At 37.9% G+C, this 27,958-nt stretch overlaps 1 protein-coding gene across 2 annotated transcripts in view; it reads right to left on the reverse strand.

The window, feature by feature from the left end:
- Positions 1-22,969, reverse strand: part of LOC109110178 (transcriptional coactivator YAP1) — a 35,122-nt gene extending 12,153 nt beyond the window's left edge. The window contains exons 1-4 of one of the 2 annotated variants that reach the window (XM_019123222.2): positions 22,356-22,969; positions 19,822-20,057; positions 4,313-4,431; positions 1,947-2,060 (exon numbers count right to left, since the gene is read on the reverse strand). In XM_019123222.2, the coding sequence (XP_018978767.2) occupies positions 1,947-2,060; positions 4,313-4,431; positions 19,822-20,057; positions 22,356-22,556 (670 nt within the window). In that variant the 5' untranslated portion in view covers positions 22,557-22,969. The remainder of the gene's footprint in view (positions 1-1,946; positions 2,061-4,312; positions 4,432-19,821; positions 20,058-22,355) is intronic. The other variant, XM_019123223.2, reaches the window with a different exon arrangement.
- Positions 22,970-27,958: the final 4,989 nt, after the last annotated feature.

Consider the following 27,958-nt stretch of genomic DNA (forward strand, 5'->3'; position numbering starts at 1 on the left):
GAGCAGAGCTGCAGCATCGAAAGGCCTGGCACCGACTCAAGTCCGTCTAGATGTGCAGCTGAGAACAGTTCTGCCTGCGCTGGGCCTCACGCGGGGTAGGAAGGGGGGGTGAGACAGAAAGAGAGAATGGCCAGACTTCAGTTCTCTGTTAAAGGAGTACAATCCTATTCTACTCCCTGCTCAAATTACCTATGTGTCTCCAATGGGTGAGGGGAGACCCAGACGGGACACAACATGTCAGGTTAACAACATATTTAATCATTTGTTTGGGTTTCGACGGGTGCAAGGAGTAGTTAACGTTCTTTTAACTCATAGAAGTGATTCTGAAGTTGGTGAGAAAAAGTTCCTCCAAATGTCTGCAGTTCATCGACCTCAATGACAGGAGCTGAGGGATAAAAACAAAAAGGTCATAATAAATTGCTGGCATAAGCAAAAACCGCATGGGAACGCCCCAACATTCTCAATCTGCCGGAAAGGAATGAGTTAACTGCGTCTACCCCTTTTGCAGTTCTCCCCCTCACATTACGTCTGTAATTCAGGGGCCCACCAGCCTTGTCCACTGAACACTTATAAATCTTCAAAGGGCTTCACCCACCAGCGCAGACCCCCCCCACCCCTCCCTTTGTGTCTTTCGTTCTTTCTCTCTCCTGCCTGACCCAGCCCTTCACAGACTGTTTACCACTTGCATGTTAGGTGTATGCAAACCTGTTTTGTAGCTGAGGATTTTGGTCAAAAATGGGGCAAAACATGCCTGTTCATACATGAAGAAGATAGTGAGATAGTGTCCCTAGGGAAAACTCCTTTGGGATGAAGGAAAAGCACCTCAAGCGTGAGTAACTCAAAGTGACATAAGTAGAAGCCTTCATCTCTTTGTGAGCCTTATGTGCTCATAGAAAGAGATTAAAGAGAGGGACTGAAAGGGGTAGAAAAAGGACAACCATTTCAGTCTGACAACCTTTCGGTGAACCATTTATCTTGACAGCAAAAGAAAAAAAACAGATGATTAGATTAACGTGACTGCTTAGGTAAATTTCATTGTCTCTGCATATGGATTATGGATGCATATCTGAACAAGGGGTTTAGGGAACAGCATAATCAGATGCAGTTTGAGCTAGTTTGTGAGTGTGTGTGTGAGTACAGAGATCACATAGCAGAGTCCTGAGTGTGAAGCAGTTTTGGCTAACCTCAGTATGTGTCACAGGAAGCAGGAATACTGTCTGAATAGTGTGTCACAAAAACACATACACACTCACACAGCGCAGAGAATAGCCATCTACACTCGGTTTGTGATCAGCATGATAATAAAGCAATAAGAGACAGTTACAGTTATTGTACCACAGTGGAACCGTGTTCTCAGGACTTTGAGTGCCTAACAGCCGCTTAAGAATGAGACCACTGCAATGATGGGCCTTAGGTACAGTGATGCACCGAAATTCATTTTTTTTTACAGAAACACCAAACACCGAAATTAAAGTCCTCACTGAGCCAAAATCAAAAATAACATTAATGAAATTAAATTTGGGGACTGAACTCGGTACGCAGTTAAGTGTATTTTGTTCACAGGTGATAAACCAAGTCGTATTAAAGTTCTTCAACAACGAGCCGCCTCTTGATACTTTAGCCGAAATTCCTTTTTTTATATACTTCTACTCTAGTATAAATTTTGATCATAGTGAAGGGCATCCCATGCAGACATATTTAATTGTTGTTAGTTTATCCACACTCACAATGTTTATAATGCATCATTGATGAAGCGTTAACGGTTTCCATCATTGAAACTGAATTTGTGGTTTCAGATGAAAATTTTAGTGTATCACTACTCCGGTGGCTTATTTATTTATTTATTTTTAAATGGTGGCAAAAACTGTTATGCTAAGAGACCAATCAAAAGTAATTTATTGTGATATTATTTTTACTACTATGAACTTTTATGACTTTAAGCTCACCGTAACGCGGGTCAAGTCGTGGGTCCAGCCAAGAGGTGGTTTTGTTCTTGTGATTGATATAGTAGATCTCTCCTTCTGAGGTAATAGCTTGCTCCCAACCATCAGGAAGAGGACCTGAGAGAGAACAGTCAGTGTAAAGTAAATGATCCATTACTAACTGAAATTCAAATTTGAGTAATCTTTGGCCACAATCCACACATTTTTTTTTTCATCCCGCATTTTCTCGAGGTCATGAAAGGTACGAGGTTGAGCAGGGGCGGTTTCTTCAATTGGGCGATAATGCGACGCACCACCAAAGTGTGAAAGGGATTTTTTTTTTCTAATCACATTCAACCACAGTGTTACGCTAACTGTAACCGTTCTAGACCTTCCTCTTCATACACTGTACAAATTGTCCGATCAGCATCAAGTCACATTATGTGGAGTACCGCCCCTTTTCGGGCGATTTCACTCTGGTCGAAAATTGCACCAAGTGTTTTCATAGACTTCCATACAAAGACTTTTTTTTTTTTTTTCGAACTGCAGGCACTGCAATGCAATCTCTATCGGTGCATCCGAAATCGCATACTGTCTGAGTAGGTCCTACATTTGAATTTGGGATGCACTGCACCCGTTTTTACTGTCATATGATCGACCAGCGTCAGTAGCGTCTCTTCACTGCCCGTGGCCTCATGGGATAGTAAAGTGTCCATTGAGTGCACACTTCAGAATCCGGGCAGAAATAGGTAATCCGGGTACTTTTCGTCAACTGTTTTTTGAATGCTATGGATTTGGACATACTACTCGCCTCACATACTGTTTTTTGCCTACTATATAGTAGGGAAGTATGCGTTTTCAGATGCAGCATAAGAGTTCCCGAGAGGGCTAGCACTAACGTGCTTTCGTCATCACAAGCAAACTTAACTTATGCAACGATTGGTGGGAACAAACGTACTTTTATTTATTATCTTTATGCTGAAGTCAGGACTTGTCTGTATGGCCTGAATAAAGCAAACCATTATCTTTTCAGTAAAGTTTTGATGGATGATGATTGTAATGGAGGGAAAGATGATTACAGTGACATGCAGGAGTTGTACGTTATTAGACACGTGTGAGTCTGTTATTATTAGTGTGCAAATAAACAAACCATGCATGTGCGCTTACTGATTGCTTTTTACACGAGCACATTTCAGTATGGTCGCATGTCTAGTAAGTATTTTATATTGGACACTCGCTGAAGAAGTGTGTTTTTATAGGAATTTCAGTAGTGTTTATATACTGTACATATGAGCATCAGCACTCACTCTGACAGAGGAACTGTTCACTGCTCATGTTAAGCTGCCTTCAGATCGCCACATTCAACAAATTCACAATGTTTTTATTTGTTTTGTTTTTTTTGTGTTTTGCTCCGTTTAATAATTCTGGATGGATCCATATATATTTATTTACAGTCAAGTTAAGGCGACTGGTATAGTGGTCTGTTGGCATCTCCGTGTGGTCCTGTTTGGTATTGCAGCTTGACTTGTAGTTGCTCTAAACAAACGTGACATTTATTTTTTCCTCACAGTTTTTGCTGTTGCAATTTATACATAAATTGTGAATTACGCAAATGTTTTAATTAATCTTGAACAATTCTTGCAGAAAATATAGTTTTGTGAGAATCATCCTCAAACTTGATCTTGAACTTTACTATCGGGATGTATGCTAAAATTGTTGGACGTGGCGCCCTACCTAGAAAATTTTCCACCAGACACCACTGGTTGACGGTATATACCTTAGTTGAGTACTGTTCAGTCCATTTCAACGTATTGTTTTAAATAATTGAATTTAAATTACTACATTGCCCATCATTTTGGAAAGAAATCTCCACCAATCACAGGATCTTTGATTCAAAGTTTGTAATGTTGTGATTCACCTCGTGGCTGGCTTACAACTATTTAAGACGTTTAAAAAAATTCCTATTGAAAAAACAAATAGGAAACATTCTTCCGAAATCAAGGCCTCTTGAAAAAAGTGGGCTGAAACTGTTGCACTCAATAGTTTCCAGGACCAAACCACTTCGCAAAGAATGACATTAAAGTCTTTGTGGAACAACTTAAAACACTGAACAGGAACAGTCTTGTCTGAGTTCCTGTTGAAACTTACATAGTCTGGACACCCAGGACCCTACTGTCACACCAAACAGACACGTCTACCTAATCATCAACTGCCATTCACGTGCATTTACTTGCATTCGTCTACCCTGATAAGGTTTTTGCATTTGCCGAGGTAGAGGCAGGTTTAGGTGGGATGTAAACAGAGACTGCTTCCCCCAGTCGAATTACCATAAGAATGCTGGGACTGAGAGTGTAGTTTTTAATATGAAATGAGTGTCTGGAACTGCTGACCTGAGGCAGGGTTCATGATGTTCTGCTGCTGCACAGGCACTGGGCTGGCCGGGGCGGCCTGGTTCATCTGAAGAAGGGCCTTACGCGGGTCCTGCCAGGTGGTCGTCTGGTCATTATGGCTATGAGGAAACAAAGACATACATAAGCAGGACAATTAAACAAAAATATTGTGGCTGTGACCGAAATCCTAATAAACTTCTCCTTTGGCTGGACATATTGGGCCAAAACACAAATGTCATTTTACATTAGGACATATAGATAATAAAGTACACATAAATATATATGTATTAATATTATAATTTTTTTTATAAGTGATTACATCTGTTCTTGTTCCATGCTGCATAAATATACATTTCAAGGGCAGTGTACTACCATATAAACCAGTTGGTTTATTTGATTTAAACTGAGTGCTCTGATAAAACTCCCAGCAAGTGGAACTTTTACAAGATCTTTGTAAACACCTGAACACAGATCCATTTGGCCAGCATCTCAGTCCTTTAATCTGCATAAGCAAAAGTGAGCAGGAACCAAACATCTCCGAAGCCTCCTGCAAGCAAGTGTAAATGATGGTCTGTACTGTTAGCAAATGAAACTCCCATTCATTTCGTTTGCCCTGGCTGCTTAAAATAGGCTCTTATGAAAGTCCATTTCATAAACTTTACGACTGCCACCCACTCTTGTGTCAGATCCACTGATGTATTGCTGTGGAGGAGGGAGTGTGGATAACCGTAGGCCGCTGAGTAAACTTCGACCCCGTTTGCATGTGATTTGCCTGCGTGCAGTGGACTGAACCGGTGTCATCTGCACATGAAGTCACAGATTACTGTGTAAGGTCAGTGATGAATAACACGCTTACTGGAAAACGAAACAACAAGTCTAAAAGGAAAGACTGAAGCCAGGCTCACACCCTTCTGTTTATTCAGATCTTAGACAGCAGGGTGGCAGGGAGAGCAGTGCTGCTTGACACACTGTTCTCTTTTTCACTGCAGTTTATCACTTAAAGGTTAAGCAGTTTATGCTGGGAAATTAAGGCTTTTAAGCCTCAATCTCAACACAAATACCCAACAGACGCACAATCAAAAGAAACCAAGTTAATCTTAAACCATTTACCTCCAAAATCAACGTTTGTATGTTTTCTAGCATACTATCAGAGCTCATTTCGTGATCTAATCTGTGGCAGCTTCCTTAAGATCAGACCTTTCCTTCCTAAACACTAGCTGCTAATCTTCACATTTTCCTTTAAACAAATACAGTCTTCCAAGAAAATGATTTAAGTGTCCTGAAGGCACAAGCATGCAATTTACGAGCAGTGTTTGGGATGGAGTGGGCAGTTCAAAAGACCTGCGATTGAAGGCGTTGCACGTTCTGTCAGGTCTATGAAACTACAGCCAGTGCGGATTATGCACGTAAGTTTTGAACTCAAAATACTGCTGCAAGTAAATACTACTGAAAGAAGCAGATTTACATAACTTCAGGACAAACCAGGCAGTTGTGAAACACTACTGAACACTACTCCCGTCTATTCTACAGTGAGAACGGGCTGTAACACTCGGTGTAGAGGCATTTCTAATGATGGCTTTGTTGGGGCTTGTTGGTCGATTAAGATGTAGAGCTAACGCAGGAAAAGGCCCCTCTATCTCTCATTCTCTTTCTCTCTCTCTCTTAGGCGATGGCCTGTACATTCAGGCAGGGTCAGTCATGGGTCTCCTCCCAGGAGGTTTCTTTCTCTCGCTGCCTGTTCCAACACACTGAAGTGTCAGGCTCTTTAACAATCTGGCGCCAGTTTTACAAAGCTTTCACCTGCTGGACAAAAGCTCAGACCAAGATACGACCCAAAACCCTAAATGCTATTCACTTGTTTCTCTTTTCCTTCAGCTCTGCTCTCTTTGCCTATTTTTTTGTTGCTCAAAACGTAAGATATGCATGCACTGAACTTATGCTTGGGCATCTTGACTAGTGATATACTAATAAATCTATTTCAAGATTACTGGGATTGACTGATAAACATGTTTGATTGGCTAATAAATGTCACGGCATCCTTGTGTTATGTATTGAGGAAAATATTTGTACTTAATTTTTTCTAATATTACATAAATGTTATGAAAAATATTCTTCAATTTTCAATAATTATTTCTATTGACATAACACAATTACGCATAATACCAATATTGATAAATGATAAAAAAAAAAAACATTTATTTGAAATAAAACATTATTTGTATTATAAATGTCTGCACTGTCACTTTTGATCAATTTAATGCAGCCTTTTCTGAATAAAAATATTTATTTGTTTGAAAAAAATCTTACTGACGCCAAATCTTTTAAGAGTAGAATTATAATACATGGGCATCAATACATTTATAATATACTAGCATTATATGGACCATCAGCCATCCTGAACTCTTGTGACTGACATCAGTTATTGAAAAACCCATGTTGTTTGAAAACAAGTCTTGATAGATATGTTGTTATATATTTTGATAGATGTTGTAATTAATACTTTATGTTCTTTGATTTCTAGATTATATACTATTTATGTACAGTCCATTTTTATGGTTTTGAAAGTGCTTTATAAATAAAGGTTGAGTTGAGTTGAGATATACAGCTGACCACTGGTCTACGGGAAGAGAAACCACAGGACAAAAAAAAGAAGAAAGCCTGGGAGGATGTTAGACCTTGTGGATAAATGAATTCTGCAACTTTCTGACAGGTTTAGCTTGCAATACCAAATTGGCAAGATAGCCCTTTCCCATCATAAACACAGCCCTGTGACCATTTTTTCCTGCCGTCACTTTCTCTTTGCCACCAATTAGTCCCTATTCCACCATCACTGCCTTATGAGAGAGTGAGGGAAGGAGCAAAAATAACAAAAAGAGGAGAGAGAGAAAGAGAGAGACTGACTGACTCAGCACTTCATCACCCCCTCTTCTCTAAGCTCCCTCTTGTTTATGCTTTACTGATCAAAGGATCTGCCAAAAACTGCCCCTCTCCCACCCACCTACCAGTAAGCCACCCTACCCCCAACCCACACACACACACACACACACACTCCAGGAAAACAGCCCAGGCCACAGCAGACGAACAGGGGGCCTCTTCACGAGGGTCACGGGGGAGGGCCATATGACCGTCAAACAAAAAGAAAAGGCCAAAGAGGAGGAAAAGAAGGGGGAAAAACGAGCGCGGAAGCAATCCTTCAGAACTCCATTGGCTGAGTGGATGGCTGTGGTCCTGTTACACTTAAAGTCACCCCGATCCTCCCCCTCCTATTGCTGCTGGAAACTATGACAGAGACGGGGGGGGGAGCGAGGAGGAGAGGCAGTGTGAGTTAATTTTAATTGGAGCACAGGATGTCGAGTATGAAGATCTCCTCTTGGGTTTCGGCGAGGGCAGACGCAGGCGCACTCACACAGGTGCCCATCATTACCCCTACAGCTCTGCCCACATGGTGACTTTTCCATGCAAAACACTGACGCTTGTTTAATTCAGTGTCACAATGATCCAGAACGAGAACTATTGACCGTAACCAACACAAACAACAGCTTACTTACAACGTGCTGTTTTCTGGCAGTGGTTTGAAGGCAAAAACTCCAGACACACTGAACTCAAGCTAAAAGATTAGCTTTGTTCCAAAACCTAGTGAGGCGACTCGCCGCTACTGCCTACATAGGCAGCATCCTAAACATCATAAAAGAATGATTTGGAGTGCAACTCTACAAAACACAGATATATCTCTGTATGGAAGAATCACAAATGATGGCAGAGCTTCAAAGCTGATGATGCAAAATATTCATATGAAAAAATAATCTATTTAATGCATTCATGCATGTTGAATAAAAGTATTAATTACTTAAAAAAATTCTTCTGACACTTTAAATGTTAGTGTAATTAAAATTAATTATTTTTATTCAGTTTAAAGAATTACCTCATGGCAATGCATTATGGGATTGCCGTCTTTGTGAAGGATCTCTTTGAAGGCAGCATAATTATGTCGCCTACCTTCTGGAACCGATTTTTTGTCTGTGATGCTGCTGTCTATTCAGGCAGTTCACTAGCTTTTGGAACAGAGGAAATGTGCTTTTGTAGTCAAAAGCACACAATCCAGTCTGGGTCAGAGCCCTACTATTGCGTCACTCTTGAGCGTCTGCTCATGCAATGTTCTCTCTGCTCTTCCAGCACACACAAACACACTTCACAAATGAGGCAGACTGGCTTTCCTTTACTCAGCGGGAAAGTACCGGGAAAATGGGAGGAGAGTCAAAAAGCAGCCAAGAGTAACAATAATGGTGAAATCCATATGCATTTAATACTTTCCCCATCATTTATTCATGATGCCAACCTGTATTTAATGAATATAATTATTTTATTTTATTTTTTTGTAAAAACAATTATCACTCAGAAATTGCTAGAAAATTTCATGAATAATTACAAATTTAAAGTAACACATTAAAAAAAAAAAAAAAATTTAAGTATAAAGATCAATATTTTTTCCCTTGTAAAACACTTTCCCTTTGTGCAGTAACAATAAATGATTAGTTAAGTTCACTCATCGGTGCAGTTTAATGAGGCTACACTCACACCAACAAACTAACACCAATGGCAACGGTATCCCACACTCCCACCGGAAAAACATCACCACCGCTCAGGGCCATTACAGATCACTGGGGGCCACCAGCTGAGAGGCATTATTGAAGATTATGGGGCCACAGATAGAGACAAAAGCATGACAGGATAGACATCCGCTCAAGAGACCCCCACAAACACCCTCCAGAGCTTTAAACATCATCAACTAGATGGCTGCAACCTTCTACTTCCATCCCAGACTAAGCACTGAAAAGACAGACTGGGAGAATGACAAACAGACAAAGAAAGGTCTACAACCCTGGTAGCAGGCTTTTGCTTTAGAGCGGAGGTGGGGATTCTGGCACTCAAATCACATTGAGCCATGACCACACAGGAATCACTCCATGACACTAAAGGAGACAGAGCTCTATAGAAGCTCACTTCCTGATTTCCTTTCCAGCTGTTATCACTGCTCATGAAACCAGAGAGCGCTCGAGGAGGAGGAGGTGGTGGTGGTGGTAGGTGGAGAGGGGTGGTTAGCGAGCTCACGGCACTGGGCCTAGACCCACCCAGGCGCTCGACATGATTGATGGCCCAATTATCAGGGCCCTGTTTATTGTGCTGTAGTTATTTATAACGCAGCAGAGCTTGAGGTGCAGTGATGAATGCTTCTCACAGTTGCACTCAACTTCGCCAGCACTGCATGTTTTCCACTTTGCCTAAGAAATAACAAATATTTGACCTCAAAATATGGAGTATATACTGGATGAGTGGTATTCAAAATAGAAAAAAAGTACCAAGACAGCATTCAACAATATCAAAAAATAATCAAAACAAATCAATCAACTCACCTTTAACCTCGACAATATAACTTATCTCATATCAAACAAAACACAACGTTTACCATTGAAAATAATTTCAACTTGTTCCAAAGTTCATAATGGAAAAGTGTTTACAATAATTGCATTATTCCCAGATGGGTAAAAAAAGCAACTTATCCATCATTCTAGTCTCATGGCAACATGAATAATGGTTATACTTTCAAAATTCTAAATATTTTTCTGTTATAGATGCATTAATGCATATTTTTTTCAAGTTGAGCTGAGACCATTTGCAGTAGTAATCGACAGGAATGCACAGATGCTGCTGGTAAAGATTTTGTTGTATTTAACATGAATATTCTTTTAAACTAGTGGTCAGTGAATATTTACTTTTTGAGAGTAGGGTAGATAACATAATAAAAAATATTATAATTTATTACTTATATGATTACCTGTTGATAATATATAATGGAAAATTTAATTCAGTTTTAAATAAATAAATAAAAAATGCTGAAAATTCAGCTTTGCCATCAAAGGAATTAATTACACTTAATAATACATTAAAATAGAAAACAATTATTTTAAATTGTAATAATATTTCACAATATTGGAGTTTTTACTGTATTTTTTTTTTTAAAGAATTTAAGAATAAACCTTACTGAGCCCAAACTATTGAACGGTAGTGTATCTGTCTATTACTAGTAAACACTGTTAAAATAATGACTTCTACACTACAACTGCGTACACAAGGACTCTGTATATTAGCTTAGCATAACACACACTGCGTCTAATGAGGCCAAAGAGAGGCAGCTATTATGAATGACTGAATGCTGCTAGTCAGGACAGAAAGAGGACATCAGACCTCAGCTCTGCATTTCCCCCTCACGGCCGAGCGAGCGGGCGTGCATCAGGACGGGTGGATGAGTGACTGAGCTTCCGTCAGCAGGACATCATCAGGAGAGATTATTGAGCGACCTGCTGACCTCTGGCCGGATTTAAGTTCCTCTTTGAAGGAGGGCTCATATCACAGGGTCCAGCGGACAAAGCAGTGAGTTAACAGAGTCAAAGAGAGAGAGCAATACCATAGAAAAACTTTTGTAAAGGTTATGAAGTTCTCAGAAGTGGTAGGCAAGCTTTATTTTAACATTTAAATCATTGATCTATTTCTTTTTTTAAATGAAAATGTGATTCTTTACATTTCAGTTGGGTCTTAAAGGGATACACCACCCCAAAATGAAAATTTTGTCATTAATCACTTACCCCCATGTCGTTCCAAACCCGTAAAAGCTCCCTTCGTCTTCAGAACACAATTTAAGATATTTTGGATGCCCTGTTTCTATGTCTATTTAGCTTTGATTTGAAAGAAAACAGCACATCCTTGTGGCGCGGATGATACAGAAGAGCAAACGCAGCATACGGTGATATGGAGAGACACAGAGGAGACTGCTGACAAAGGAATTGTTGAATAAAGTCATAATATTTGTTTTCTTCACTTACAAAAAGTGTTCCCGTCACTTCATATAACCCAGATTGCACGTCTGATGGCAGATGGAGTATTCTGACAATGACTTTCATACCTTTTATGGACCCTGAAACACTGTTATTTACCTGGCAGTCTATGGGACAGTCCCAGGCCTCCCGGTTTTCATTCAAAATATCTTAAATTGAGTTCTGAAGACGAATGGAGCTTTTACAGATTTGGAACGACATGGGGGTAAGTGATTAATGACAAAATTTTAATTTTGGGGTGGAGTATCCCTTTAATATACCATTAAACTGCTGCTTAATGAGAAACCAAGAACCAAAACAACAAATCTGAATGTGAAACATTCAACACACTCAATGCACTATTTGGTAAATATAAAGAGCATTTTGAACGAGACGCTGGTCTAAATACATAGGCAGGGGTTCTTCTTGAGGCTGTTTGTTCTGCAGTGACAGTAGGAGCATTTATGTCTGGGGCAAAGGTGCTACATCAGGACTGGGTAAACACTGGTCTGGCTAACTCTGCTTTCTATATGTGTACACACACACACACACACACACACACACACACACACACACACACACACACACACACACACACACAGATGACACTTCAACAGGAAAGGGGCTTGTTTGTGTGTGGTCAATAAAGCACATGCTTGACAAACACACATTTGCTCAAAGTAAATGCTTCACACTAGATGAGCTGAGAAACAAATCCACCCTGACCTGGGAAACTAAACATTAAAAAAACGAGGCAACTGTAACCTAACGAATGACTTAAACCAGGAAATGGGTCTAAATGGGTCTGCTGCTCACGTCGTAAAGTACAGCGAGTTCAGAAGTCAATTCAGGCTCAAACGTGAGTTTAAAAATAAGGGATATATGACCAAAATACTGTATATAATAAACAACTATATTATGCAAGAGTAATCACAACAACAATAATATGCTCTACCATCAAAATGTTGGGTTCTGATTAAAAATATATATATATATTAGTGTATTTTATTTAAACAAAAATATAATAAAAACAGTAATATTGTGAAATGTTATTGCAATTAAAATAAATTGTTTTCTATTTGAATACATTATAAAATGTAATTAATTCCTGTGATGGCAAAGCTGAATTTTCAGCAGCCATTAGGACTGTCACACAGTCCTTCAGAAATCATTCTAATATGCAGATTTGGTGCTCAAGAAACATTTCTTGTAAATGTTGAAAATAGTTGTGCTGTTTAATAGCTTTGTGGAATCCATGATAAAAAAAAGAAGTTCAGGATTCTTTGATCAATAGCAAGTTCAAAGGCACAACATTTATTTAAAAAATAAATCTTCTGTAACATTATAAAATGTATTTACTGTCAATTTAATGCATCCTTGCTAAATAATAGTATTAGTATTTATTTCTTTATTTAAAATCTTACTGACCCCAAAACTTTTAAAAGCAGTCTAGATATTTTTTAATAAATGCAAAGAAAAATACTTTACAATACTAAAGCAAGCTATATATTTTCATTGGTAGTTGATTGTGGTCTGGGTTTTTAGGTCTCCCTGTGATGTTGCTCACATTTGCAACAGCAAACTTTCACTCTCTTCACCAGTCTTCCACACAAATGTGCAACAAATGGAGCTAGGAAGAGAGGTCTGACCCAGATGGCTAAACCGTTAGCCATCAAAGAGACAGCCAAAAGCAGTACACAACACGCCTGCTCCAAACTCACACATACGAGGGTGATTCACACTGAGCCTCCCAATGAGCGCATTTAAACACAGACAGGAGTGGTGGAAGATGAAGTTAAAATCACATGAACACAAAACTCCTCACAATCCTGTCATATCTATATTTTGTCCGTAAAACCAAGAAGAACCATTTGAATTTGACATCGAAATTGAGACGAATGTGAATTCAGCCTATGCCTCCTTTCAGAAAGGCGAAAAAGGCAGAAAAGCAAATATTTTCCAAATTGTCCACAGAAAAAAATGGAGTTTGAGTGTGTGAGGAAAATCCAAAAGAAAACAGGCCACCCCAGAAGACTGCAGCACACAATAACAAAGACTGTCTAAGCTGGCAGTGTGAGTCTGGACATGTAACGCTTTCAGAAGCAGCACCATTGCACTACAATACTACTACGGCTAATACAAAAGCCTCGCTCCTAACACACATGATTTCTTCAGAGGAAAAAAAAAAAACTTTCCTGCTTGTTTCCAGTGGAGCACCAATATTAAAATACTATTCAAATATTAACCTGGCAAAAAATAACTTTTAAAAATTTCCCCTTAATAAACTTAATGAGTACCAATATTTTTTTCAGCAATGAGCAAAATGTATGTATTAATTATATATTTTATATCTTATATACACTTAAAGGGATACTCCACACCAAAATGAAATTTTTGTCATTAATCTCTTACCCCATGTCGTTCCAAACCCCTTAAAAGCTCCCATCGACTTCCAAACAAAATACACTATCAAGGACCAAAACCGGGAGGCTTGTGACTGTCCCATTGACTGCCAAGTAAAATACACTGTCAAGGTCCAGAAAAGTATGAAGAGCATCGTCAGAATACTCCATCTGCCATCAGTGATTCAACTGTAACATTGTGAAGTGACAACAATACTTTTTGTAATCGAATAAAACATAAAAAACGACTTTATTCAACAATTTGTCTCCTCTGTGTCACTCCATATCAGCATGGCGCCATTTTGGCAAATCTGAGTGGTATGCAGGCAGCTTATGCTCTTCTGTGTCAGACGCGACACAGGATGCGCTGTTTTCTTTCAAATCAAAGACTAAATATACGTAGAAAACGTATCCTTCCCACAGAAGAGCGTAAGCTGCCTGCATACAGCTCAGATTCGCCAAAATGGCGCTACGCTGATGTGGAGTGAGACAAAGGAGACAAATTGTTGAATAAAGTCGTTATTTTTATTTCTTCGTTATTTTTTTTCTTATTCGATTACAAAAAGTATTGTCGTCGCTTCATAACATTACGGTTGAATCACTGATGGCAGATGGACTATTCTGATGATGCTTTTCATACTTTTCTGGACCTTGACAGTGTATTTTACTTGCCAGTCTATGGGACATTCACAAGCCTCCCGGTTTTCATCCAAAATAACTTAAATTGTGTTCCAAAGACGAACAAAGCTTTAATGGGTTTGGAATGACATGGGGGTAAGTGATTAATGACAAAATTTTCATTTTGGAGTGGAGTATCCCTTTAAATTATGGGGTATACTTCATCTCATTCGTTTAGATCTTATTTATATCATGGACATAAACCAAAGTTATTAATTTACACGCAATATAATAAAAGACTCGATTTAAGCACAAAAGGTTCAAAAGAGTAAAACTAACATAAAAAACCTTTCCTGTTTGTTTCCATTGGATAACCAATATTAAATCAGTGCTATTAAAATATTAAACTGGCAAAAATAACCAGTTTCCCTTTAATAAATCAATGAATATTATCATTGTTTACAGCGATGTGAAACCTGTATAACATCTCAGAAAATGTGTTTTATGGTTTCATTTAATATTTTGTAACCCTTTAATATTCTATAACAAATATTATTGATATATCATGCATCTTTGTGTCGATTGTGCACGTTACAGCTGCCAACCACGAGTAATGAGTCCCAATGAAATAATTTCAAGGGAAGCCCTGCCAACATGTGTCCTTGTGTTTTTCTAGTTTGTCCAATCATGCTCACCTCCTTCCCAAACCCAAGAAAATCCCATGGTGGAAGCAGACAGCAGGAAGGAAACAAGGGGGCCATTTTTAGTTTACGGACCTTGAGGCCACACTGATCTAGTGGTAGAGTAAGTTGTGAAAACCAAACAGCGTTCATTAAATCACTTAACACCACGCTTTTACCAATCACCACCAAGTCCCCTCACACCCTTTAACTCCTCACCTAAATGGTAGATCCTTTCAAAATTATTATTTTTTTAATTCTTTCAAATTTACCTTATCAGGCATAATCAGCCACATTTCTAAACAAGAAAGGCATTCGAGACAAACATTACAGTCTAAATGTGTGTATGTGCAACTAAGTTTTGCCTTCAGGAAACACTCCGAGACACACCTTTGTATAGTAATTAAAAGCAGCATGCGGGTGGAGGGGTAACGGTGGTTCCCATCATCCCTGAGGGCCCCTCTCAGCTAGGGCTGCCCTCCCATGGGCTAAATCCCCCCACTGAGTCCTGGCTTTAATAAGACAACGGAAACACTGATTAGCCCCTCTATTTGGCCACATTCTCCAAATTAGGATCCTTCATTAGTTTATGACCCTGGTCTCAGTGTTTGTGCCCTGTGAACTTAACAATCCCCCCCTCCTCCTCCTCCTGAGGTCCTAAAAAACAGGCAGGCGAGAACTAAACAAGATGACCCTCAACCGCACCGAGCCCCCCTTCCCCTCGGTCCAAGTCTATTATAAATCAAAGCTCACAGTAAACTGTTGGAGAAAAGGGAAAGAGAGGAGAGGTCAACACATCATGTTGACCTTTCCCACTTCTGTCTTCCACAGGGTTAATAATAAAAGCAGGAAGACAAGGGGGAGTACAGGGGACAGAGACCTAAAAAGTAAAAAAGGCTAGGCTACAATTTGTTTTAACCTCCAGTAATTCTAGATTCAATCTACACATTCAATGTGCAATAACAGTTACAAAGAATCACATGAATTCAACAATTAGCACTGCTAAATAAATCTGTATTTAGCAGATTCATAAAATGTAAATAATGGATTTAGATCCCCTTAAATAAATTTGCTTTAACATACCGTTTATAATGAATGTCATGATTTCGTCTGTTAAGCTGATAAGTTTGTATTATACTTATATTTTTCATTCCTATTCTTTTCTAAATCCCATTAAAGGACTGGTTGTGGAATAAGGGGAACTAAACTAAATGCTTATAATGTTTGTATAGGTTTCATTTAGCATATATCCATATTTTACATTATTTCTTAAATGTAATAAAAAAACCTGACATACACACAATTATCTGTTTTTTCTCTTACCAATGTAATTTTGACCCAACTTAGTCACACGCAACTTATTTTCCAGAAAATACGGTTTTACTGTTTTGGATTCTCAGGAAGATCCACAACTAACATCTGGAAGCACCACAGAACTCGCTCCCTATAATCCCGGGCACTGAAACAGTCTTCAAATGACTGGGTTTCACAGGTTGATTATGACTTCTGATAGCTTTGTGTTTCCTGTCATTTTCTTCCCGCTATCAAAGTGTCACAGGACACCACTGAGGCCTGAGCAAAGGCTGAACTAAATATAGGACAAAAAGGTTACAGTGTAACCATCCATGGCTAAAATCTAACTCGTTTTAATGCAATAGATCTTTTACTGTGTGTTCAGAGTCTCTCAGTCTTGCTTGTTTGTCTATATCTGACCAGGTCACATGATTGTCACTGGATAAATAAAGAAACCCGCTCATGCTCTCGCTGTCTACTTTATCTCTACTGAGCGGATTCACAAACTGTGCTTTCATTCACACTGAAACGGAAACCAGGCTGCTTGTCAGACTTCCCTTAGCTGTGTGATAACTTCAGGGATACTTCACACCCTGACATCTGCTTATCTGCAACCAAATTGAATGGTAACACACATGCTCTCTAATGAAATCTCTGGCCTTAGGAGAAAACGACTTGTGTTAGGGTTGTGAACATGCAGAACAGTACTGGTCACCTGAAAGTAATGTGAGCTTGTTACAGTTTCAGACAGGTTGGCTCACAGCCCTCTCACCTCCCTCATCTGAAGAGGGCCTGATTATAAATAGGAGTGTGTTTGTTTTCCAGGACAAGCTTCCTGAAGCCCTCAGTGTTTCTAGATTCAAACTACACTTTTAAATGTGCAATGGGAGTTACAAATGATCCAACATTTCATGCACCTGGTAAATTAATCTGTATTTACCAATTAACGGTAGCCATTGAAAAAACTACTATGAAAGTCAATGGCTACCGTCAACTGTCTTCAAAATATCTTCTTTTGTGCTCAACAGAAGAAAGAAACTCATACAGGTTTGGAACAAGTGGGTGGTGAGTAAATGATGACTGAATTTTTATTTCTTTGTGAATTATCCCTTTAATCTTTACCAGACTAGAATAACAATAGTTATCGAGCTGTCAACACTTGAAAATGTAACGGGGAACAGCAAAACTCAACTAGTTGGTCTAAAAGAAGCACTGTATAATTAGACTGGTTATAGATTCATCTGACCTGAATCAGACTCGTTCTTAAGAGTTTGCATAAGATATATAAAGCACTGGAACAAAATGACAATAAAATAAAACGAGCCTGCATTTCTCTCATTTTAAGTTGGACTATTTTTAACTTAACAAACTGTCTTAGATACTCATGATGCTTAAAAACAGGTCTCAGATTCACCTGACAAGAATCAGAAACTTAGGAGTTTACATGTAAAAACCAATGGAATCAAAGCCTGCCTGTGAGACACATTTTAAGTTGGACTATTTTTTAACTAACCGACACACTGCCTCAGAAACAATACTCATAACACTCAAAAAATATGTTTCAGATTCACCTGCCCTGAATCAGACATGTACTTAGGAGTTTACTTAATATGTGCAAAGCAATAGAACAAAACACATGGGGTCTTGAGACATCTTTTAAATTGGACTAAACCCCAAACAAAGAGAGGTTAAAACGAGCCTGCATTTCTCTTAAACCCCAAACAAAGAGAGGTTTAAAAGTAGGGGAGATGTTCATTTGTGCATTTCAGCTGTGACAGAGACAGGGTGAAGATCAGACGGTGCCACTCATAAAGGTAGCAGTGAATACGTCACAATGTTTGCTTAAAACTTCCTTCGTTTAAGAAGAATGAGAACTACCAGACTAAATTTGGAGCCGAGTCTTAAGGATTAGGCGTCCTCATTGTTGGATGCATTAGCAGTTGCGACATTTCCAAAACATTAGCCTTGGTCTTCTTGTGAGCTGTCTACACAAATGGCGTTTTCCCCTTCCTCAACCCCCTTTTGCACAATTCCTGGAGATCTGGTCCAAATGAAGCAGATGTTCTCCAGATGTTCCTCTTCTAAACATCTGATTTTAAAAGCTCTCCATTTTATCATAGTAAATTGGAGGCTAATCATGTTTGTCTAGAAGCGATTCGTCAGAGGGTCATAGTTCCAGACATCCCATAAACTTTGTATTCAAAAATTCAATCCTAATTCTGTCTTAATATAGCAGCTTTTAAATAAATAATGACAACTTGAATGCGACTTATCAAAAAGACACAATGTATTCCCTAAAGGTGCAGTATGTAAGTTATTGACTCTACTAAAGCATAAAAATACCATGTTATACCAATACCAATATGTTATGTAGATATTTAAGACACACGCTAAATTAACATACTTGTTTATCTGAAAAACAATGCTACAGTCAGTTATTCTCCTTTGAAAATGCGCATTCTGGGCCGGAATGTCGGTCTTAGTTTTGGTTTGTGAAACCCGCCCACTGCCAGTTTACCCAGTTGTATTTTGGCATGTTGGCGGAAAACACAGCGCATTTCATTCATCGTCAAGTGCGCTGGTTCCTGTTGGTGTCGTCAATCTGGCAACCTGCATGTGCCTCAAGTCTGAGGAGGAGGGGCCCTCTCCAGTATTTTGAATTTGGACTGCAATACCTAGTTCAACCACTCGGTGTCAATCCTACATACAGCACCTTTAAATCTGCCCTTTTAACTCCTCCTGTGTGCAGCCTGTGTCCTGTGGACAGACTTCTGTGGCAAGGCAGATGAGTTTACCAGGCCGGCCTGTCCTCCACACATTCTACACTGCTACACTGGGCCTTTGTTCCCCTCTGAAACCCAATCCACAGAAGCACTAAGTACCCACACACACACGCACACACACACACACACACAGAGAAGGAAACCTTGGCACACTGGCTAACACACTAGCAAAGTCTAGTATATATAAACCAGCTGGAAAAAATGATTGGGAGTTTTGATTAAAAATGAGCTTTCATCTGCACATTTAAAATAAAAAACCAAAGTAATTTTCTTAATGTAAGTATCAGCTTACATTAAGTCTGATGTCACACACCACAGTTTTTGGGTCCAAAAGCTCTATTAAATCTCAAAAGGAAACAACAAATGGTGCTAATATTTACTCACACAGTGTCTTGTAATACTGCTGAAAAGTCATGATTCTAAACTTTATCTTTAAAGGCGTTTCAGTTATTGAAATGTCAGACAGTGATTCATTTTTTTATGAATCGTCAAAATATATCCAGGACAGCATGAGCCAGAATACTGTAGTTTCTATAACGCTTAGTTTAAATGCATGACATGAATAAATTGTGCTCATAAATGGCTGTTGAAATAGTATTCTCAACTGAAACAGAGTGGAGGCTTAGACCCGGAAACAGTATTTGATTCATCACGACTTCAAAGCAACATTGCAAGACTTTCTGTCCACTAAAATTCACCTTTGTTGTAAATCTTTACATGTAACGAGTCTTCCATCTTTAAAATGACTGGGAGCACTGCAAACCTGACCCCAATCTGAAGGGGAACAATGCCTTATCAATTTAAAAGACATAAAACCAATTTGACATAAACATCATATCAAGTATGACAACATTAACAACTCACTTTAGGAAGTATCTCTGGCCTGAAGGGGTCTTGGCCATCTCCCAGCCTGGGGGCAGTGGCACATCATCAGGTATTTCGTAAGAAGACTGGCGGAGGTGCTGAGGTGGGGCGTTTGCTGGACCCATGCTGCTCAGGGTGCCAGGAGAAACTGCACCCAGCTGCAGGGAGGCGGGTGAGGAGTGTGCCCTGACGTGCTGGGGCGTGAGGGTACCAGCAGTACCTGCATCCGTGCTGGCCTGTAGAGGGATAGAGGATTATCTTAGCATAAAGAAGACATTTAGATTAGGATTAGATTTAAAGCAAAAAGGTTACAAGCAATAAGTCTCTTAAATAGCAAAGAGATGTTTATGTATAGACCTTAATAATTCAAAACACAGATGAAGTCACATTTACAACACAACGAACATGTGTACACACACACACACACACACACACACACACACACACACACACATATACATACGTATATATATATATATATATATATATTAACAAACAAATATATATATATATATATATATATATATATATATATATATATATACACACACACACACACACACACATACATACACACCAATGATTCTCAACCTACGTAACTCAAAGACGCCCCATTGTGAAGGTCATCTACTAAATATTTTGAATCAGTTCCTCTAACTAGGGTTACAATGGATGAATACGTAAATTCATCAGGATTAATTTCCCAATGATTAATAATCACAATAATTGTTAAATCATTGTTTCTTATGCTTCTTGTTTTCTTTCCTTTCATAGGTAACAAATGTTTTCTTGATGTCATAAGTCCTCCACATGTAAAATGTGTAACCGTAAACCATCCTTTGTAGCTTTAATTACTCTAGCTTATAACTTTTTAAAGGAAACACGAGGAAAACAATCTGTTTTATTTTTATATTTATAAAATGTTTAAAGTATGTGAATTTTGGAGGGTTATTGAAGTATGGGAATTGATTCATTTCTTTTCCAGTCGAAAAAGGGAAAGTAAAAGTGCGTATGAACTAGGATAATAATAACAACGTATTTCCAAAAAGAATAAAACTCAAAAAAAATGGAAATGTAAAACTGATTAAATTTACACAAGGGCACTGTTATCCTCTTGAATCATAGCTAAGTGTTGCTTTCATTAGTTTTTTTTTTTTAAGTTAATTTCACAATAACAAACACTTAAGAAACGGATGCGGCCTACGCTGCAGACTTTATAGGAGGAGCCAAGTAGGAAACAGACTGTCCTGGGGCAACTTCTCAGCAGAACTCAACACATGCGCATGCGCGAGATGTGATTCCAAAACCGAGGAAAGTCGATTACTTTTGATGATAACTAATTATTTTTCTAATTATGTTTTAAAAATAGCTTACCTATTTTATGTATCTTCACTCACAGAACAAGTGCTAGTAACTAAAGACTTTAAACCTCAAATTGTTTATAAAACGGACGTCTAGCCTATATATCGCCCTTCTTATATAAAGTCCAGGTGTAGCCTACATTAGGCAGAACGTTTCATCGAAAGATAAAGCATTAAAAGTAAAGGTCAATGATGTTATCGCAATGATCAGAACACTGAAAATCATATTTGAGGAATGAAGTCGAATGGTCTGTGTTTTCTGTCGGCTGTTTAGAATCACAACTAGTCGCGACTCTTTTGAGTCGGTTCTTCTCAATGAACTGTATAAACGGATTTGCAAACGATTCAGTCTGAATCATTCCAGTAGCACACTTATGAACTAAATCGTTTGTTTCTGAGAGAAGTTACTCTCCGTAAAAAAAAGTAACAATGTTTTATATAACGCAGAACTAAAAGCGCTGGATGAAGTGTAATGTTTACCTGTCATCAGCTGAAAACAAACATGGAAATAAATCTTATCTTTTGAGAGAGACTTGCATGCAGCTTGAATGACTTTGTACTGTCGGTCAAGACATTTGAACCCACTAAAATACGAAGAATACAGAATGATAGGACAAAGTACCACGTACTAGCATCACTTTACCATGGTACAGCTGTTCTTAGATACAACTGTATTCTTCTGTATCAGTAACTTTTTGTTTTTGTTGCAGTGTAACTAGCTACTTTTCTGAACGATACCTTTCAGTTCAGCTATTTTTCCAGTGGAATAGTTGATAGCCTTCACAGGAGTTAGTCTAACACTGGCTAAGAATAACACATTTCTAAGGCATTGTGATTTTTGTGTTTTGTCTTTTATTATAATTTATATTTGTTATAAATTATGATCGTTATTATTTATACTTTACTGTCATATGGGGACATACGTCCGCTTATGCACTTTATTTATTGTTTGTTTGTTTCCCCAATGCAGTGCTTACTGTTCTTTGTTCATGCAATAACAAATCTACAATGCTAGCGTCTAAACGGCCCATTACAATCAGCAAACACTGACGCGTCGGTCTGCAGGCTGAAGAGTCGCGTGAAACTGTGCGGTGGCCCCGCGCGCCAGTTGCAGTGTCAGGCGCAGGAAAACTTTATGGAAATAGTTTGTGGTTTCTGTGGGGGTGGTCTTACTTGTCTGGAGTGGGACTTTGGCTCTGGCGGCTTGAAGAATGAGTCTGGCAGCTTTCTCATCCTCATCGGCACGGAAGGGGGGGTGATGGCGTTCTTCGGGTTCATCACAGCATTAAAAAGAGCCTCCAGATCGGTCTCGGAGTCTCCCCGAACATGGATGATCTGGTGGCCGGCAGGAGGGTTGTGCTGGCTCGGATCCATGACTCCAGATCAAACTGAGCTCTTCTTTTTATCCGACTGAAATGGTGTAAACAGGAAAAGTTGACTGCAACCATAAAATGCCGAAGAATTAAATCCAAACAGCTCAAAACCGTTTTCTGTCCGTCCACTTTATTAATTATTCAAGCCTTGCGAAAAAAGTAGACAACGGTGTGTTTTTCTGCTTCCCGAGAACACCCCAATAAATGTGGAAACGCGCATATCTACTAAAGTTTATCGTTTAAACTTCTTCTGAAGTATTTGAACTCTTTAAATGCGCTGTCCGTGCGACTTTCCCAAAAGTTTACGGCTCCTCTAACGCAGACATTGGTAACGACTGTACTGCGCATTGAAAATCACAGCCCTCTCACTAACCGAACTAACTTTTTTTTTCTTCTTCTCTCAACTTCTGAAAGTTTGGGCAGGACATCAAACTTTATCAGTCACGTGACAGCAGACTCGAAGGGGCGGGGCTTAAGCAAGAGCCTTTAAAGCTACACGATTTTCTTCTGTGCGGGGCCCATGTATTCAGTAGGCTACATAAATATTTATATTTCAGTGTTTTAAGAACGATTAATAGAGTGCTTATATATCTATTATTGTCTTATATATCTATATTATAATTTATTCCAAGCTATTAAATTTGAAATTTCATGTAGCCTATCATCAAATAGGTTTATGATAATAAAACAATCATCATGACACTGCATTTATTGTTATCTTTTATAACAAAGCGGTCATTCAAGGATGATCTGTGTGTTTTTATGGGGTGTTACAATTTTTAATTCATATTTAAGCTATGCCATGAAGTGTCACTCACCACACGGAATAAATCTCATTATACAAAAATACACTAGTGAACTTCAAGCACTCGCTTCTTTATGAATAAAGAAAGAAATTGTCTTTCATTATGTAGAAAGCCGCAGAAAAGTAGTTCCATGCAGTTCCCATAATTGTTATGTAAATGAGCCTTCCCGGGCCATTGAGAAATCATTTTGTCAAGACTGCAGCTCTTTTCCCATACATTTAACATTGAGTGACTGATTATGAACCCCTTTTAATCCCCTGCGGGAACTGTAAGGGCATGATGAATGGATTTAAAAAGTTACTTTGTACTTTTCTCTTTTAACCAGCCAACCAATATCCAGCTCTAACATGAACTGTCTCTGCAAGCCATATATAATTAACAACATTATGTGTGTGGTTTTTGTCAGTGCTTGTCATTTAAATCCTTCTCTGAATTATCTCTGTATTAAACTCTAGTGATCATGAAGTGAATGTAGGGGAGACCAGGGAGTTGTTAATTGTAACACCATCGTTTAAGAATGGTGTGAAATCATCACTTGACCAACACACTCCTTAATGTATACACTTAATGTAGAAATTGTTAAAAGTGAAATGAGAGTGATGCTGGATGACGGTAGTCCTATAACTGTTATTGTTTTGTACAATTAAAATGGAATATAATAATACCTTTAATGTACATGTTTACTAAAAAAAAATTACAGTAGTGTAAAGGAGTCAGAAGGTTTGCTCTCTTTGCCTATTTGACATTCATTCACAGAGTGTAGTGATTAGTAGATTTTTAATGAGTTTTATTTTGTAGCAGATAGATACTGAATTATATATATATATATATATATATATATATATATATATATATATATATATATATATATATATATATATATATTATTTTATCACATTATAGGCTATTTAAAGGTTTGCAACAGTACTGTAACTTGACATGATACCGATAATCTAAATAAGTTGCTGTCTATTTATGGTCAATGGAAATATGCTTCTGCCTTAATTTGATTGTGTTGTTTGCGTGTGTGAGAGATCATTAAACAGTGGTAAATATCCTGAAATGATTGAGGCAGTATTTGAGGTTTGTTCTGGGGGGCTACCCTGCCCAACCCTGGGGGAGACCACCCACTTAGCTGTCCCATCATTTAGTCAACATGTCCCAACATCTTTTAGCCTGTGACAACTGTTGACATCAGTATTACACGAGAAACAGAAGTGTTATTGAAAAAATAAATAAATTGTCAGTGGTTTTAGGATTGTAAAACAGGCTTTACGCAAAAAAATTAGAAATGATTTTAAATATAAATATAATTCTCCTCCTATATTTTAGATCACTTGTCATAAATGTGGTAATTCCCTATCTTTTACTTTTAAGATGAGACAGTTTATTTGTTTTGTTAATAATCACTGTGATAATATGCATAATGAAGATAACAGTGGAAATGCTTCCATAATCCTCATCTGAATGGAATTGGGAGCGTTTGTGCGCCCTCTATAGGTCAATGAAAGTTGAGATGTTCTAATAATTAGACATTATATTGTATGTATATTGAGTACATTTTCAGCAAATTTTCTTTTTTGGGCAAACTGTTCCTTTAAACACTCTTTGAAACATTAATTTCAATAAACTTACATTTAATTACATTTTTTAAAAGCTGACTAGACTAGCCTATATAGAGTTAAGACATAATCAACTCTTTCATGAGCTACATTGCTCTTTTTTTTTTTTTTTGTAAAGGTAGAGTGCTAAAGTGGACATCTGTACAGTTTGCCATTCTTCTGCATGGCTATAACTGCAGTTATCTCATAATCCCCAGCCTACTATATGTGTGATGGTTTAATTGCAATGTTTTGTTGCATAACATGAACATCTGTCAAGAGCTGACTGACTGCTGACTGATACTATTATAACGAAGACAAGGAAATTGCCATGCCCTTTCTTTTGTATGTATTCATTTCACACAATTGTAAAAAAAAAATATATATATATATATATGTGTATTTGAGAATGATAATGGAGCTCAAATGCAGCCGAGCAGCACCTCTAGATTACACTTCATTAGAGACTGTAAATGTTTGCTGCAAAAACCAGGTATCAACCCAAAGTCGACTGTGTCCCAAGTCATTTCAGGATTTTAATAACGAACCACACCCAAGGTAACAAATTGTTTTGTTATTAGATTTTAGGTTTATCTCTAGTAGTCTCTTTTTGTAATTAATCACCCATTATTCATTTTATAGAAGAAAAAAATGTTAGTGAAAAAGAGAACTGTCATGTAAGATAATGAAACAGCAAAATGTGTTTAACACTACATGATTCCATGTTCTCACACAAACAGCATTTGCACTTAAATTTTTTTATATGAGTGGGAAATTTTTTTTTAATAAAAAGGAAACATAAAATCTACAGCAAAGGAAAACCTCCCCCTGTCAAGTGGAAAGAGAAATTTAGGTGAGAACTGAATGAGTCGAACACAAAGAGTCGAAAACCTGTTCAGCAAGTGTGCTCTTGCAATACATTTCAATTCGTCACATTTCAAAGAGGGAAGGCAATCTCTGCCAAATTCTTCAAAGATGCAGGGACCTCCTCCACCCGCTGCAACAAGCCAAGGCAAGCTGACCGGAGAAGAGACTGCACCCTTCTCAGAAAGACCTGACAGAATGAACAGTGGCGAATCTCAAACCACACAGAGCATGAAGTTACCAGGGTGCTTTTCTTTCTCTTTTGCATGAGCGGTTAAGTAAGCATTGGTATCCTGTAAGCCTGCTATCCAAGTTAATAATTGAGTTGGAAGCTTGGCAGTAACACATCAACCAATGTTCCATCAAAGAATACTGAAAGCTGGGGTTCATCCTCAAATTGTCACGTTTGATAAAGTTTGTTACCGAACAATCAAGAATGCTCAAGAAGAAGTGTTTATTTATTTAATTTTTTATTATTTTATAAATGATGAAGGCACATTTATTACCTTTTTAATAGTGCCTAATGAATGGATTTTTAACTTGACACACAAATTCTAAAACATTTTTTATTAGTAAATAAATAAAGTCATAAACCAAAATTGTTATTTTGAAATCACCTTTTAGTATAAGTTTAATTCTATTTGTAGGATTATAGATTCCTTTTTTGTAAAGTCACCTTTTCCATAGACAACAGGTTCAGTCTTTTACAAAAGGCTAAATTTGCAGATGGATAGTTCAGTTTAGTAGTGTCCATTCACTAGAATATTCATGTCAGTGTGACAAAGACATTTAAGTATTTTAGGTAATTTACTCCCATGCTTCTATCTTTGCAGACCCAAAGAGATTCTCTTGCAGTATTTCCTCAGTTCTTGCACTAGTCTTTCCTCCCTGTTGTTTGTAACAGGAGGCTCAGACCCTGCTAACCATCATAGCAGAGACCTGCAGCATACGTCAGCACTTTTGCTCACTGGCTTTTCCTGTGCAGCCTAACTGGCCAGTTTTGTGCAGTACACTTTGATTTTCATCAAAGTGTTCATCATTCATTATTTGAGGGCCAACCGTTTTAACGTTTCTTTGGGTGGCTCAATGACGCTTCTACTTCCTGAAGCTGTGTTCAAACCATTGCTTTGTCACCTTTTCAAGTCAAGTCACCTTTATTTATATAGCACTTTATACAATACAGATTGTTTCTGAGCAGCTTCACAGTAATAACCAGGAAATTAACAGAAATCAAAGACACAAACTTAATCAAATATAAGACAAATTCAAATTCTGCTGTAAAGCAGCTCTAACAAGTGTTACTATTCAGCTCAAGTTAGTTCAGTTTTTGTTAATTTCAGTTCATTAATTGTGTAAAAATGATATGCAGCAAATATTGTTATTCAGCTTGAGCAGTTCAGTGTTGATGCGATTCAGTTCAAAAGCAGTTGCAAAAATTCATCAAATTTAAAACAAAGATGATTAAGCAATAAAGTGGCTCTATAGTGTCAACATTCAGCTCAATTCAGTTAGTTTTGTTTTCACCTGATAGTGTCAGTCTTGTAAAATAAATATTACTGAATACAAAGTGTCTTTTAAACCTCTTTTGCATTTTTACAATAATAATAATAATAATAATAATAATAATAAAAACCCCTTGTTTACTTTATTTTAAAACCAGTTTTACAAATGAAGACGTCCCCAAAGGGAGTTTTTGGGAGATTTTGTCAGGTTTAGTTCTCTTTTGGGTACAAATTTGTCTTCAAAATATGGTTAAGTAGGTACACACATACATACACACACACACACACACTGACACACACACTACCATTCAAAATTTTGGTCAATAAGATTTTTCTTTTGGAAAGAAATTCAATTTTACTAATTAATTGTATTCAGCAAGTATGATCAAAAGTGACAGCAAAGACATTTATAATGTTACATAAGATTTTCATTTTAAATAAATTCTGATTATTTTCTACTCTACTCTGTTCATTGTAGAATCCTGAGAAAAATGCATTATGGTTTCCAAAAAAAAAAAAAAAAAAAAAAAATAACAGCACAATTGTTTTCAACATTGATAATGAGAAGTGTTTCTTGAGCACCACATCAGCATATTAGAATGATTTCCAAAGGATCATGTGACACTGATG

The sequence above is a fragment of the Cyprinus carpio genome, chromosome A18 (genome assembly GCF_018340385.1).
Source record: "Cyprinus carpio isolate SPL01 chromosome A18, ASM1834038v1, whole genome shotgun sequence".
NCBI lineage: Eukaryota > Metazoa > Chordata > Actinopteri > Cypriniformes > Cyprinidae > Cyprinus > Cyprinus carpio.